General features: G+C 25.4%; 2 protein-coding genes across 5 annotated transcripts in view; both read right to left on the bottom strand.

Moving 5' to 3' along the window:
• Positions 1–5,845: 5,845 nt before the first annotated feature.
• Positions 5,846–11,572, bottom strand: LOC124947894 (copper homeostasis protein cutC homolog). 4 transcript variants are annotated; one of them, XM_047490654.1, is made up of 3 exons: positions 10,654–11,572; positions 9,278–9,579; positions 5,846–8,110 (listed from the first exon to the last, which is right to left on the bottom strand). In XM_047490654.1, exon 3 carries the CDS (start codon positions 8,093–8,095, stop codon positions 7,355–7,357), a length of 741 nt encoding a protein of 246 aa, XP_047346610.1. In that variant the 5' UTR covers positions 8,096–8,110; positions 9,278–9,579; positions 10,654–11,572; the 3' UTR covers positions 5,846–7,354. The 4 variants fall into 4 exon arrangements, with proteins under 4 accessions (XP_047346610.1, XP_047346611.1, XP_047346612.1 ...); XM_047490655.1 differs by having other exon boundaries at positions 9,461–9,579; XM_047490656.1 differs by lacking the exon at positions 10,654–11,572 and having other exon boundaries at positions 9,278–9,946.
• A 139-nt stretch (positions 11,573–11,711) lies between these two features.
• Positions 11,712–15,478, bottom strand: part of LOC124947644 (uncharacterized protein DDB_G0283697) — a 53,942-nt gene continuing 50,175 nt past the window's right edge. Inside the window, exons 6-7 of the mRNA XM_047490091.1 lie at positions 14,453–14,586; positions 11,712–14,085 (exon numbers count right to left, since the gene is read on the bottom strand). Coding sequence (XP_047346047.1) covers positions 13,902–14,085; positions 14,453–14,586 — 318 coding nt within the window. The 3' untranslated portion in view covers positions 11,712–13,901. The remainder of the gene's footprint in view (positions 14,086–14,452; positions 14,587–15,478) is intronic.

Genomic DNA, 15,478 nt, shown 5'->3' with positions numbered 1-15,478 from the left:
TACGTATGTATATTAAAATTTACATATATAAAATATCAAACGTTATATATTATTATTGCTTATCGACTTATCATATTAATTAATTTTAATATATTTAATAATTAAATAATTAATATATATTTTAATATAAATTTTAATATATATATATATATATATACATATAAAAATTTGAGATAGGTGATTTTGACCTTTCTGATGAGCCACGTTTTTGATCGGCCATCTTTGATCGATGACGATACTGTAAAAATCATGTTAGAGCAAAATCGGAGATTGCGGAAAGGCTTGATTCTATTCAACAAATCATTTCAGAAACCATGTTCAGAAACTAGGATTGGTGTGAAAATATTCGAAATGGGTGTCACATGAATTAAGTGAGAAGAATTTAAATGATCGAGTCATCATATTCACGTCTCTGTATGCACGGAACAAAATCGAATCCATTTTGGACCGGATGATAAGTGGGGATGAAAAGTGGATTATTTATGAAAACGTCGTAAGGAAAAGTATTTTTAATTTAATTTTTAATTGTGAACCCAGAAAACCTAACCGCTCTATCTCTAAACCGAAATAGAGCCTGTTGAAACCGAACGAAAAGCTAAACTCGAAGAGATACTCTGTTAGCAATTGGACAATTAAAAAATAGCATTTCAAAAAAAGAGACTGGCGATGTTCAACAGAAAGAACATTATACTACTTCGTGATAATGCCAGGCCATCATAATACTTTGGAGATCCGTCAGAAACTCGCAGAGTTAAAAGCTGAGAAATTCTGTCGCATCCATCATACTCCTTGGACTTAGCATCTTCTGATTAACCACTTGTTTCTGTCCTTATAACATTTTTTGCAAGGCAAAAAATTCAAAAACGAAGAAGATATCAGATAAAGATTGATTCAATTTTTCGCCTCTAGGGATGAGGCTTTTTTTTTTTTTAAATGAGATATACAAATTGTCATCACTTTGGCAATAAGTCATAAATAATAATAGCAATTATATTATTCAATAAAGTTTATTCAAGGTATGAAAAATTGTATGTGTGTGTGTGTGTGTGTGTGTGTGTGTGTGTGTGTGTGTGTGTGTGTGTGTGTGTGTGTGTGTGTGTGTGTAAATAGTGCTACATTTAAGAAAAGTATTTCTTGAAGAAACAATGATCGATTCAACGTGTGTAAGAAATAAAAGGAAAAGAAATAAAGAGACAAAAAGAAAAGAAGAAAAAAGTAAAGAAATATATTTGAATAGCTAATATTTTTATCCGTCGTTTAAAATCATACTATCTTAAGCTCATATGCTTTGATCATTCCATTATTCAGGAAGAGATCCCTCGCATGTAGCATACAAGATATCCTCATAAAACCAAATTTAACATTCGTCGAGGTTGTATCTTACGAACAAAAAATCCTCGTCGTTGTGAATATTCGTATGAATTTTTTTCGGACGATATCGATTGTACGGAGAAAAAAAAGAAGTAAAAAGAGAGAAAGAGAGAGAAAGAGGAAGGGAGAGAGAAAGAGAGAGAGAGAGAGGAGGAAAGAGAGAGAAAGATAGATAATTCGATTGGAACGATGAGTGAAAAAAAAAAAAATTACATAAATATAGAAATAAGAAGAAAAAAGAAACGACGACAAGAAATAAAGAAAACAAAAAAAAATCAAAAAAGAGAAAGATAGATAATCCGATTGGGACGATGAGTTAAAAAAAAGGAAATAACATAAATTTAGAGATAAGAAGAAATGAAAAAAAAAAGAACAAGTAGAAGAAAGAAAATAATGACGTCGATGGTCGAAATAAAGAAAACAAAATAAGAAAAAAAAAGAGAGAGAGAGAGAGAGAGAGAGAGAGATATGCAATTCGATTGGAACGAGTGAAGAAAAAAAAAAAAAAAAAGAAAAAAAAAAGCAAATAGAGAAAAGAAAAGAACGACGACAACGATAATGATGACAATGACGACGACGAATATAAGATGACGTCGATGGCGAAATAAAGAAAGAAAAAAAAAAACAAAATGTTTGAAAAGTAAAAGAAAAAAAAAATAAATAAAATATAGAAATATCGAGATATCGAAAGAAAAAAAACGAGTTACGTATGCTTTTATAACAACTCAATGATATTCGGTACCTATGCCGACGTTCTTCAAGTTTTCTCTGATTAGAATCCAATGACTTCCGTATTTATTGCATTATTACGGTGCGCTTCACGACAACGTTATGTCAACGTTCCTTAGAAAGTGATAGAAGTACAATCGTGTCGAATCAACGTCGATTATTCCCCCCATTCAATGACGTTCATTCCAGAACCGTATCTAGCGGATGAACGTTTTAGATTTTAGGCACGAAATAACCCGTTTAGTTGCCCCTAAACGTGACGTTTTTTACTCCTTTTTTCTTTTTTTTTTTTCTTTTTTTTTACGAACACTGGTCATAATTTGTTATCTTCCAATGTAATTATGTAAGTTCCAGTTCATGTAATATATGTGTATATTTATATGTAAAGTTACTTGTTATATGTATACGTTAAATTTATATACATATACACATATACATGTTTTAATTTAGCCATATTAGAAATATATATATATATATATATATATATATATATATGTGTGTATATAAAAAATAATATGTAAATAAATGATATGTAAACAAAAGAATATATATAATTTTTCTCTCTTTCTTTTTATTACGACTTTACTTCCTCCTAATTTATTTTTTATCTTGTTTTTATGCAATCCACATAAAAAAATGATTACAGATTTTAGTTTCTTTCGGATTTTTAATTTTATGACACTGTTTGAGTTGCACCATACTGGATACACGTCACTGAATCTTTCTCGTAATGTTTTCTTTTCTTTTTTTTCTTTTTTTTTTTTTTTTCATTTTATAAAGGGGTGCGTTATACTGAGCAAGTCAAAATTTTCGTACGACTTTCGATTACTTGATACGGTTTTCTATTATTTCCTTTTTCACAAATAGAAAATATAATTTCTACATGATAACATGGGAGAAAAAGAAACATGAAAAAAGAGAAAGAACAGGAAATAAAAAAAAAAAAAAATAAAAAGAAAATAGGAAGGATCAAACGGATTGAACGAGATGATGGATGGGATTAGAAAGCCTTTGAGAAAAATTAAAAAGAAAATGAAAACGAACACCAAGATCATAAAAGAAAAAAGTCATGAAAATAAAACGAGAAATTATAAACAAGTAAAAAGAGAAAAAAAAAACAAACGAACAAAGAGAAAAAAGATAGAAGCAGAAAGAGGGGGGGGGAGAAGAGAGAGAAATAAAAATCTAAAATAATGAAAAGAAAAAGGAAGAAAAATCCGACGAAAATGAAAGTTAGGACGTCGACTTAATTTGAATATTTTTTTTTTTTCTAAGATCTAATTCTATCGAACCACAAATTTCTTATAACGAATTGATGAAATGATTGAGCGTTGAAGAAGAAAAGAAAAAAAAAAAAGAAAAAGAAAAAAAAGAAAAGAAAAAGAGAAAGATCAAGGAAGAACTTAGTGACAAAACTTAGTGTTTTGTCAAAAATAATAAAAAAAAAAAAAAAAAAAAAAATATGTGTAATCTTGCACGCACAGGTGCAAACACTTACGTTGCGTAATTTTGCCAACTGGCCTTTCTGGTTGACATTGATGTCGTAAGTGTGCAATATATGCACGGTGAAAGCTATAAACATAACCATTGATTATGCGACTTCGTAGTGCATACATAGTTCGTTCTACGTGACACGTGTTTAACATTTTCCACCTCTAATTTGTAAATTTTAACTCGAAGAATGAAGATCTCCTTAATAACGGGTCTTATTGTTATCTTCCAATGTAATATGTAAGTCCTAGTTCATGTAATATATGTATATGCTATGTAATTTTACTTGATATATACGTTAAATGTATATCTGTGTATACACGCATACCTATTTTAATTTGACCATATTAGAAAATATATATATATATAAAATATGTAAATAAATAATATGTAAATGAAAAAAATATATATATATATTTTTTTTAATAATTCTAGACAAGTTAACTTCAAATAATAGGAATTATATATTATGTAAGTATAGTCATTTTTTTTTATTAATATTTTAAATTAGGAATTTCTCATTACTTGAGTTAACTTTCAAAATTTGGAATTGGTCATTTCTCGAATTTAGTAACAAGTTAAGAAATATATATACGTCGTATATTAATTTATTTATTTACATAACTTTTATGTATATAAAAGGTATATGTAAGTTATTCAAATCTCTATTATATATATGCTAATATATAATAATAGAAATTAATTTTTCAAAGGAAAATGTTTAGTTCAAGGAGACTTACGTATATTTTTATCTCTACGTCATATTATGGGGTATTAAAATTTTGAATATCGCGTTGATATTTTTCTTTCAAAAAAAAAAAAAAAAAAAAAAAAAAAAAAAATATTAACTTCATTGCTTAAGAGAAAAAAAAATATATATATGTATTATAATATCATCCTTGTGTTAATAAGAATATGCAAATAATGTTGGTGGTAAATAAATGCATTTATATATGCAATGTGTTGGCCGATGTTTTACGAAATAAATTGTAAAAAAATTAAAAACCGCAAGCTTGACATATATTTTTCATTACGACGAAAAATTAGGAGTGCCATTGCGAAATAAAAAAAATTAAGAACAACGATTGAATATCTTTGAGGAATAATGACGTAATTGTTCGAAAGAAAGAAAAAAAAAAACTAAGCAAGAAAAGAAGAAGAAAAACGTTATCACTTTTTTTTTTTTTCTTTTTTTTACTATAATTTGCTTCGAGACAATTTTGTAACTAACCATATATATATATATATATATATATATATATATATATATATTTTACTATAAAATTGGTATGATCAATACTTAGCTATATGTTTATAGTATTCATTGTATACATATTACACAATTACGACATCAATGTCAATCGGAAAGGTCAATCGATGGATTACGTTAGCATTTGAAGGAGCACGTGACAGTCACCTGGTACACACACACACACACACACACACACATATATATATATATATGTATCGGTCAATGTACTTTAGAAAAGTCATAATACATCAGATGATAAACGATAGAATTGAAATACAATGAATATTATCTGTCATCTCGAAAAGAATTATACATATGTGACGTTTTTCTTTCTTTCTTTTCATTGTAATTTTTCAAATCGTCAAACGATAATATATTAATAACAATGCTTTCACTATTTTGCAAACATTTGCAACAGACAATGTATTTTCTACTTTCTCGTTAATACGTAGCTTTCGAGTTAGCTGGTCGTTCTCGCAAAGTGAAAGTTCAAGCCATATCAGATAAAAATAATTATTAATAATAAGATAGAGTAAAGAAAGAAAAGAAAAAAAAGAAGAAAGAAATAGAAAAAAAAAAATACGCAAAATAATAAACCAGACAAATGTTCCGATCAAATTTATTAATTGATATCGTTAAGAACATTTAAGTTTTCGTTCCTTCGTTTGATGCTTCGTTTTTGAAGATTATATATTTTATTTTATTAAATTATATTTATTTAAAAAAAAAAAAAAAAAAAAAAAAAATTGTAAGTTAATATTCGTACAAACTTTAATGAGATTTATCTTGCGAATTAATTATTTAATTGTTTATTATTTATAATCGTTAATTTAATTGTAAATTAAAGATCAATTGAGTTTAAAAATATCATATCTACGTTACGTAAAAATTTTCCCACGGAGCTTATATTTTATATTAAAAAAAATTGTTAAATAGAATTTTAAATGGTTTGGTTTTTGAAAAGTATTTTTATTTATTTTTTTTTTTTTCGTTTTACATAAGATCAATCGCATATTCTAAAATACTGTTTATTAGCTTAATTATTAAAATCGTTAAATTTTATTTCAGGAAATAAAATTTTCTAGAGAAAACAAAAAAAAAATATATATATATATACATGTATATATATATACATTTTTTTTTCTTTTTATCAAATCAATGGACCATTTCAACTTATATTTTACTGTAATGAATTATTAAATTTAATTTGACAATAAGTTATACATAACTAACCAATAATGACTTATAATCGTCGTAAAAAATAAAATATTTATAGACGTTGTTAACTTTAATGAAATTTAATGATCGACATTATGTATTTTTATTAATCATCATTGCGTCATCCTGACAATTGATAACCGTGAGATTTATAATAGTGGACAAGAAAATTGTACAAGGTAATAATACTAATCATCGTTTCTAATTCGGATGGACAAGTTAATTTTAATCTAAAAATTCAAATCACGCTGCATCTCCAGGGTGCGCAGTTTTTATTTTTTTTTCATTCTTTTTTTCATATTTTCAAAAATCGAACATACATACATTCATAGTAATAAATCATACTGCAATATTGATCCTCTATGAAAACGTCAAATTTATTGATTTTGATATTTGTTTATTTTTCTTTTCTTTTAATTTAATTTAATTTTATTTTATTTCATTTTTCTTTTTTTTTTGTTTTTCTCCCTCCTCCATCCCGACAAAAAATTAATAAAATATATAATATAAGGAATAAATCTACAAGAGTTAAAGGTTATCATTTCGATCTTGAAAAGAAAAATACGTAAAACATCAATCTCAAAGTAGATATTGCATCTATTTTACATTAAATAATATATATTAATGCATTTTTTTAATAACCTTGAAATTAAAAGACACGTGTACTATCATATCATTAGCTCTATATACGAATGTATCTTATTTCTATGTTTATATACGACCAGGTTAACTAAATGGTACAAAAAAACAAAAAAAAATGAATGAATGAATAGAAAAGTTAATGATACTTGAACTAACATTAATAAAAAAAGATATTATATTAATGAAAAATCAAATTAACCTTCAGTTATGACGACAATAATGCAAAAAAAAAAAAAGGGGAGAAGGAAAAAAGAAGAAAGAAAAAAGAGAAGATAGAAAAAAAAAAAAAAAAATAAAAGACCTTCTCAAAAATAATCTACTTTCAAATAAAACGTAAATAAAACTGATAATCACCACATCTAATGTAAATTAGATCTATTAAATCTTTTAAATTCGTAACGTTACGTTTTGGATGATAATAATAAATACTTAAACTGATTCAGCTACAAGGTCAGAGCAATTATTTGTTTTTGTTTTTCTTCAAGAGAGAGAGAGAGAGAGGGGGAGGGGAGAGAAAGAGAGAGAGAGAGAGAGAGAGAGAGAGAGAGAGAGAGAGAGAGAGAGAGAGAGAGAGAGAGAGAGAGAGAGGACAAAAAAGAAAATAGAAATTATTTGAGTTCAAAGAGTCAATAATTAAATGCAGTCAATGAATTACGAATTAATACCATTATTAATTATTTGATTCATTTGTCTGACAGTATGAATATCGGTAACCATGACAAATACTTCCTCGGCTACTGTACCGACTTTTATATGATTAATTTCATTCTCAAAAAGTTTTTTCTTCTTCCTAGCCGAAGAATGAAATTCCGTAGCATTTGTTTTTAATTTAATATTATATATATTGTCAGGAGTAATCCCGGAACCTGGCATTATTATTATTTTTCCGGTAGCTTCCTTACACATCATTTGCAAAATACTGATACCTTCCTCGGCTGTGTCCTTTTGTCCCGATGACAATATCCTTGCGAAACCGAGATTGGACAATATTTTAATGCCTTCCAAAGGATCACGTATTTCGTCGAAAGCACGATGGAACGTTACGGGTAATCCATAAGCTGCGTTTATTATTTCGTCGCAATAAAGTATATCGATTTCACGATCATTCGTCAAAGCACCGAAAACAAAACCATTTACTATTTCTGAATCCTTAAACATTTTCAAATCGTCCAACATGGCATTCATCTCATCACGTGAATAAATATAATTTCCGCTTCTAATGCGTAACATAACGAAGATTTTTATATTCGTTAAATTACGAATTGCTTTCACCAAACCAATTGTTGGTGTTAAACCACCTTCCGATAAAGCCGAACATACCTCCAATCTTTTGGCACCACCTATAATCGCATTCTTTGCCGACTCTATTGTGTCCACGCAAATTTCCAACATTTTCACCTTCAGTATCTGAAATATTTCAAGGAATGGATTTTTTTTTGAGAAACTTCGAACTATCTCGCTATATCTAATCTCAATTTTCGTATATATACAATATTGAAATTTTCATATTATCGGGAAATTATTTTTAATAGTTAGAAATGTTCTATTAATGATAATTTATAAAAATGATTAAAAACGACACCATGAAGATAATCAATTCCGATTAAAATTGAAATTTATATATCGTAATCTTCATTATATATTTTTATTTTATATACATATATTTTTTATCTTATATATAATTGTTTTCTCTATATATAGAGCTAATTTAATAAATAAAAATAAATAAATACAATTTTAAAATCATTATTATTTTATACAGATCCTAAACTTTTATATATGTATTTACAATTTATGTAATAATAATTTAAAAATGTTTATTGTTTAAATCGATTTTACACTAATTACCGAAATAAAATTATAATTTGATCATATTTTACAATGTAATTAATAAACAAAACAAAAAAAAATCAGTTCTCCGATTTTACAATGACAAAAATTGCATTAATTAAAATTTTTGACATTTTTAATCATGTCAGTGATATTAAAAAGCATCGACTGGCATTTTCTGAATTAAAATTTTTATTTATTATATTAAACAAAAGATGCTTTGAGGATTCATCATTATCATCCGTCAGTAAATCCATCACTTTTGTGAAAACGTACCATAACGCCAGACTCGGCTCTAGATTATTTAATGCCCCGTGCATATGTGTATATATATATATATATATATATATATAATCAAATATGTTTTAATTTCTTTTTTGTTTAAGATTGAGATTATTCATTTTTTTTTTTGAGCAATAAAATTTCGATATACGCATAACTTAATTAACAAATAGATTATATATTCGATATATATTAATATTCGTAATAACAATTAATTATCTTAGTCTATAATATAAAAGATAATACTATTTACAAGAATAGATAAAAAGAAGAAAAAAAAAAAAGAACGAAAAAAATATTCAAATTGAAAATATTAAATCTTTATATAGCTAATTAGTTTCTTAAAGAAAAAAATCAATAATATATCGTATTACGACAATGATATTTAAGAATGAATAGATAAATAAAGATAACATATGAGTTAATTTCTATATAACTCATTTTTCATGTTCATTTACTTACAGTCTATTGAGAATTAACTAAAGATGTTCTTAATAAGCTCCAAAATAATATATATCTCATATAATTGATGGATTTTAAAATATTAATCATAAATTTACTGATCTAACAATGACAACACTTGAGATAATAAAAAGTAAAGAAAACAAATAAATGTGATTTCACAATATATTACATTGCTGTTACCTGTCGTTAAGTGGGTATAAAAACACGGCTAAAGTTGTGTCAAGAGACGACGTTTCTTGCCAATCAGCGTATCAATATCGTTCAGCCAATCCCCGTCAGTAATTTACGTTCCTATAGACCTAACCAAAACAGAAGAAACATTTGATTATTTCACTTCTACCAAAAGTTCTCATTTTTTTTTCTTTTTCTTTTTTTTTTTTTTTTTGATTATGCGGAAGTAGAATTTTGTTATATAAAACATTCGTTTTATAAAACTTGTTACGATATATAAAAAGTTTTAACGTTTTGTCGTCGCTATTCTTTTCTCAATTAGAAATACAAACCAAGTGGTAGAAAAGTAATCGAGAGATGACGCCACTGGTAAGAAAATTTCTCGCGACGATGGCTCTATCTCTAGGGCATTTCTTTCACTACGTAAGACAGCGCTACATTTAAGAATTGAAAGTATTATTTCCGAATAAGGTAAAACTAGACAGATATATGAAACAACTTTTCAGTTTGCGCAGTTAATATGTTTAAATAAAATACGACGTATTTAAAGAAAAAGAAAAGAAGTTTATAAAAAAAAAAAAAAAAAAAAAAAAATAAATAGAATAAAAATAAAAATCTTTCCAGCGTAAGAATTAATTATATAAAATTAAATATATATATATATATATATATATATATATCGCAACGAATGAAGAATTGAAAATATAATAAAATCATTTTTAATTATTTTCATAGAAAGTTACTGATAATGTAAAACTATTTTTTTTTTGAAACTTCATTTATTTCTTCACAATGACGTCCATGAAAGAAAAATCTAAAGTCTATATAAGAAAAAAGAAAAAAAAAACATAATCACTAAAAATGTGAATGTACGAAATGAAAGTATAATAGTACTATTTCACAAATGAATTTAAAACTAGTTGATGTTTTTTCTTTTTTCTTTAATGACAAATGAAAAATCTATCGGATTCTTCTATCTATAGAATCTATCATAAAGATGAAAAAGAAAAAAAATCGATCGAAAAATTACAGGTATTTTTTACGATTTTTATTAATATATTAGTTTCGATAATAAAAATTGAAATAATACATGTATTAAAATTACACCAGTTTTAAGTTAATAATAGTAAAATATCGATTATCAAAAGCATATCGATTTTAATTTTCACTTTTATAATCATTTATAAAGTTTCTCTACTTACCTTCAGATTAGAATGATCACAGTTTATTAACTTATACTTTTATGATATTTAATTTTTGTCACTAACGTTTATCAAATGAAACGACCGTACGCGACTAAACCAAATACGGAAAAGAAATGAATCTCTTACCTGAACGATCATTTATTTATTACTTATAACAATATGATTGTCGTAGTGTCACGTGATCTGGATTATCCAATCAGCGCGACAATTTTGTCCAACCAATCAGATTTCAATAATTTTTGGTTAGGTCCTTCAGTTGTTTTCAAAGCTCGAGAAACGTTTGATTATATTTCCTTTAGCATAATAAATTTACTCGTTTCTCTGATTATGTGAAAATAGATAAGTGCAATATTTGTTTTATTAAAAAAAAAATATATATATATATATATTAAATACTAAATGTATCAAACATTACGTTAAAGAGAAAATCTTAGTGTTATATTTGTTCTCAATTAGAATTAAAACAGATTTTAAAATGATCAAGAGACAACGACGCCATCATGGTAAGTTATCATCCGAAGTATTATTTTAGATACATGTAAAATCTAATTGTCGATATATATTGTAATAATTTTTTTTTTTTTTTATATCATAATACGTTTTAAGGAATAGTATAAATAAAAAAAGAACAAAAAGCCCCTACGTAAAAAAAATTCAAAATTAATTATACAAATGGATATAAGTATTCAACGATAACACTATACGTTTATACTAGATATATATGCATAATAAATGATCAGGATTAACGAGGATTAATTCGTATAGAAGATATATAAAGCGCATTTGATATACTATATTATACAACGTACATAGTAAAATAATACCAAGAGCGATACAAGTAAAAAATAATAATAATAATAATAATAATAATAATAATAATAATAATAATAATAATTTTATAACAGACGATTCAGAAGCGAATCTCGCGATGGAAAGTGTCCAAATCTGAATTAAAATTTTATATATATATATATAGAATTATGAAATAAATTATCTTTTTCAGAAATATTGCAACTATTCGAAAATGTCGGTGGATTACAGAATTTATTTAGTCATTTATTCATTTATTGTTTTTTTTTTTTTTTTTTTTTTTTTTTTTTTTTTTCGTCTCAATGTCGAACGCGACACAATAAACTTATCTATGCAATATAATCCGTCATTTGTGATTAATCGGTAAAACGATCAAAGAAACTCATATTTCAAATAAAATTCTTATATATTTAATTAATATATATATATATATATATATATATATATATATATATATATATTAATGCAATAAAATTTTCAATTAAAATTCAATAAAGATTTGTATATATAAAATTAACTATGTAAAACCAGGACTGTCCACGAACAAATCTATAAAAATTTGTAGATCCCCATAGATCATATTGAAAATATCTTGTCGATCTTAAATGAATTCATTATTTCTTTTAGAACTTTCCTTTTACATTATTTCAATGTTTTTGAAATTAATTTAAACGACAAAAAAGTCAAGTAAATATTTTAAAATACATATAATATACGAATATGTGTGTGTATGTGTATGTGTGTGTGTGTGTGTATTTGAACGCGTTAGTTGTTATAACGTTAATCTATTACGATCATTTAAAATACAATTCGAAACAATGATATCGTCGAATATAATTAATGTATAACGCATTCGTATCTCTCAAACACGTTAATTCATCCAATTCTCAATAATTTTTTTTTATTTTTCTCTCTCTTTCGTTTGATTTCTTTTTTTTTTTTTTCTCATTTTATTTTCGTTTAAATGATATCATTTTAGGAACGTTTAGGATCGTTCGATGTAATTACGTGACGAGACATACTGAGATGATAATTTAATAATAATAATAATGATAATAATAATAATAATTAATAATAATAATAATAAAATAATATAATAATCTAAATAATAATCTAAATAATAATAATAATAATAATAATAATAATAATAATAATAATAATAATAAAAAGAAAATATGCGTACGAACACGTAGCGAAAGGGAATAATAAATATGTTGTGTTGGCCAATACTTATTTAAGGATTGGACCAAAAGAGATTTATATGCAAATAAAAAGTCGCGTGAGAGTTATTGTTATTTCTAAAAAAGAAAAGAAATAAAAGGAGTAAAAAGAAAAAAAAAATAGTTATATAAACAAAACAAGTAATAAGTATATTATATTGGGACGAGAGACGAAAAAAATTCGTGTTTACATGTTTTCAGAATTTACATATTTTTGAAAGATAAAACGAATGACGACGTAGATAAAAAGTAGGAGTATAATAATAATAATAATAATAATAATAATAATAATAATAATAATAATAATGATAATTAAAAAAAAAAAGGATAGAAAAGAAAATAATGTCGGAAAAGTTTTTACATAAAGTCGACACCGACGTTGTTACTTTAAATATAAATAGAAAAAAGCAAAAGAGAAAAAAAGAAATAAAGCGTCTGACATACTTCGATAATTAATACGATTTGTTTGATAGTTATTTTTTTCCTTTTTCTAGCGAGAGATTAATTTTCTTTTGTTTTTTTTTTTTCTTTTTCTTTTTTTCATCTTCCTCTTTTTCTTCTCTACAATATGGCGTCGTCGGCGTTCGCCGCCATGTTATGAATATATGTAATATTTCTTTTTTTTTTTTTTTTTCTTTTTTTTTCTTTTATCTCTTACGTTTCGTACATTTGTCATTTCTCTCATTAAAATTTATAATGATTTCGATAGAATAAAATTGTATGTCGTTTGTTATATTTTATTATTCTTCTTTTTTTTTTTTTTTTCTATATTACTCTTTGTTTTCTTTATTCTTTTTTTTCTCTTCCCTCCTTTCATTTTTTCTTCAATTTCGTTTCTGTTTTACTTTCGAATGAATTTTTTTTTTTTTTTTGTTTAAAAAAACAAAGAAAAAAAGGCGCTAGTATAATCTCTCTTCCTTCCCCACCCCCCTTCCGGGCCCTTTTATTACCGTTGGAACTTGAAAATTTAAAATGACAACGTCGCTCGCTCGCATTGCCAATTGTTTTTTGTTTTGTTTTGTTTTTTTTTTCTCTCTTTTATTTCGTCCTCGTCTTTGATCTTTCTTTTCGTCTCTAATCACGAATAAAAATGAAAAGGGGATTTACAAAGTAATCGGAATATGTATTGTTATTATAAAACGCGATTCTCGATTGATCGCAGGATGTGGAAATTTGATCAGACAGAATTAATGTGCTGATTAACGACGGGGGCAATCAGAGGTCACCGTTTGAAACTGCGATTGGTGATACGTTAGCTTGATTCGCGTTGCTCGTCGCCCATTTGTTCTTATGTGGATCTACGCCGAATCCTTCGTCGTAATTGCCTCGAGTTATAAAAAGTTGTTTGAAGTGTGGGATGCAATATAATTTACCGTTGTTCAACGTAAACGTGTCCATCCTGTTTTACAAACAAGAAACATAAAAGAAAATAAAAAGAAAATTAAATAAATTAATAAAAATTATATGTGTATATATATATATATATATATATATATATATGCTTCGTTTTATATAAATATTTTTTTTTCATATAAATATATTAACATATTCTATGTACTATGTTTCTTTTTATAATAATTAAACATATATATATATATATATATATATATATATATATATATATTTATATATATTTATTAGTAATAATTTACCAATACATTATAATGCAATAATATAGTATATTATATAGTATATTATTTTATTATAATTTTTTAAATTTGTGAAATTATAATCTACATAATGATTTTATAATGATTGATAAATACCTTAAAACGCAATTGCATTGAAGACATCGGAAGCACTGTTTGTGAAAAATTTTGTTATTTGTTTCGACCTTCTCAAGTGGATATACTTTCTTTTCGCAACTTTCACAGACATCTGTGCAGCTTGCTTGAATCTCCTATTGTTGTTGTTGTCGTTATTGTTGTCATTGTTGTTGTTGTTGTTGTTGGTGTCATCGTTGTCGTTGTTTATGTTTTCGTATTATCGAAGAGACGAATAAAAGAAAGACAAAAAAAAATAGAGATTATATGAAAAAAAAAAAGAAAAAAAAAAAAAAAAAAAAAAAAAAAAAAAAAGAAAGGTTGAAATTTATTCTGTTTAAAATATTCAACCATAAAAATATCAAAAGAGATTTCATTCGGTGATCGTCTCGAAATTTTGTCACGACGTTGTATTTTCCGCACAGTTTACAATTACAATATTATTATTAAATATTATTATTATTATTAATATTATTATTATTATTATTATTTTTATTATTATTATTATTATTATTAGTATTATTATTATTGTTAAACAAATATGTATTATCGTGTTACATTAGGAGACATTTTTCATTCGTATTGAGTAAAAGAGTTTAAAAGTTTTGACGGATTTGGCCCTAAAATGGAAATTCGTTAGAGACATTTTGTTTAATAGATTTTCGATTTCTTTTTTTTTGTCTTTTTTTGCATTTTTTTTATTTATATATATATATATATATATATATATATATATATATATAGGATATCTCTTTTTATTTATCAATTGTGATATTATTGTAATAATAATAATAAATGTTATACATGAAAAGGAGAACAAAGATATTACACGTCGTTAGAAATTATAATTGATGTTTAAAATAATAGAAGAGACGGTAAAAGACAGCGAAGAAAAGAAAAATGAAGATGGAAAAAGAAAGGAAAGAAAGAGAGAGAGAGAGAGAGAGAGAGAGAGAGAGAGAGAGAGAGAGAGAGAGAGAGAGAGAGAGAAAAAGAAAGAAAAAAAAGTAAGAAAGAAAGAAAGAAAAG

The sequence above is a fragment of the Vespa velutina genome, chromosome 3, assembly GCF_912470025.1.
Source record: "Vespa velutina chromosome 3, iVesVel2.1, whole genome shotgun sequence".
Classification (NCBI taxonomy): domain Eukaryota; kingdom Metazoa; phylum Arthropoda; class Insecta; order Hymenoptera; family Vespidae; genus Vespa; species Vespa velutina.
This window is presented reverse-complemented; position numbering and strand designations above follow the sequence as displayed.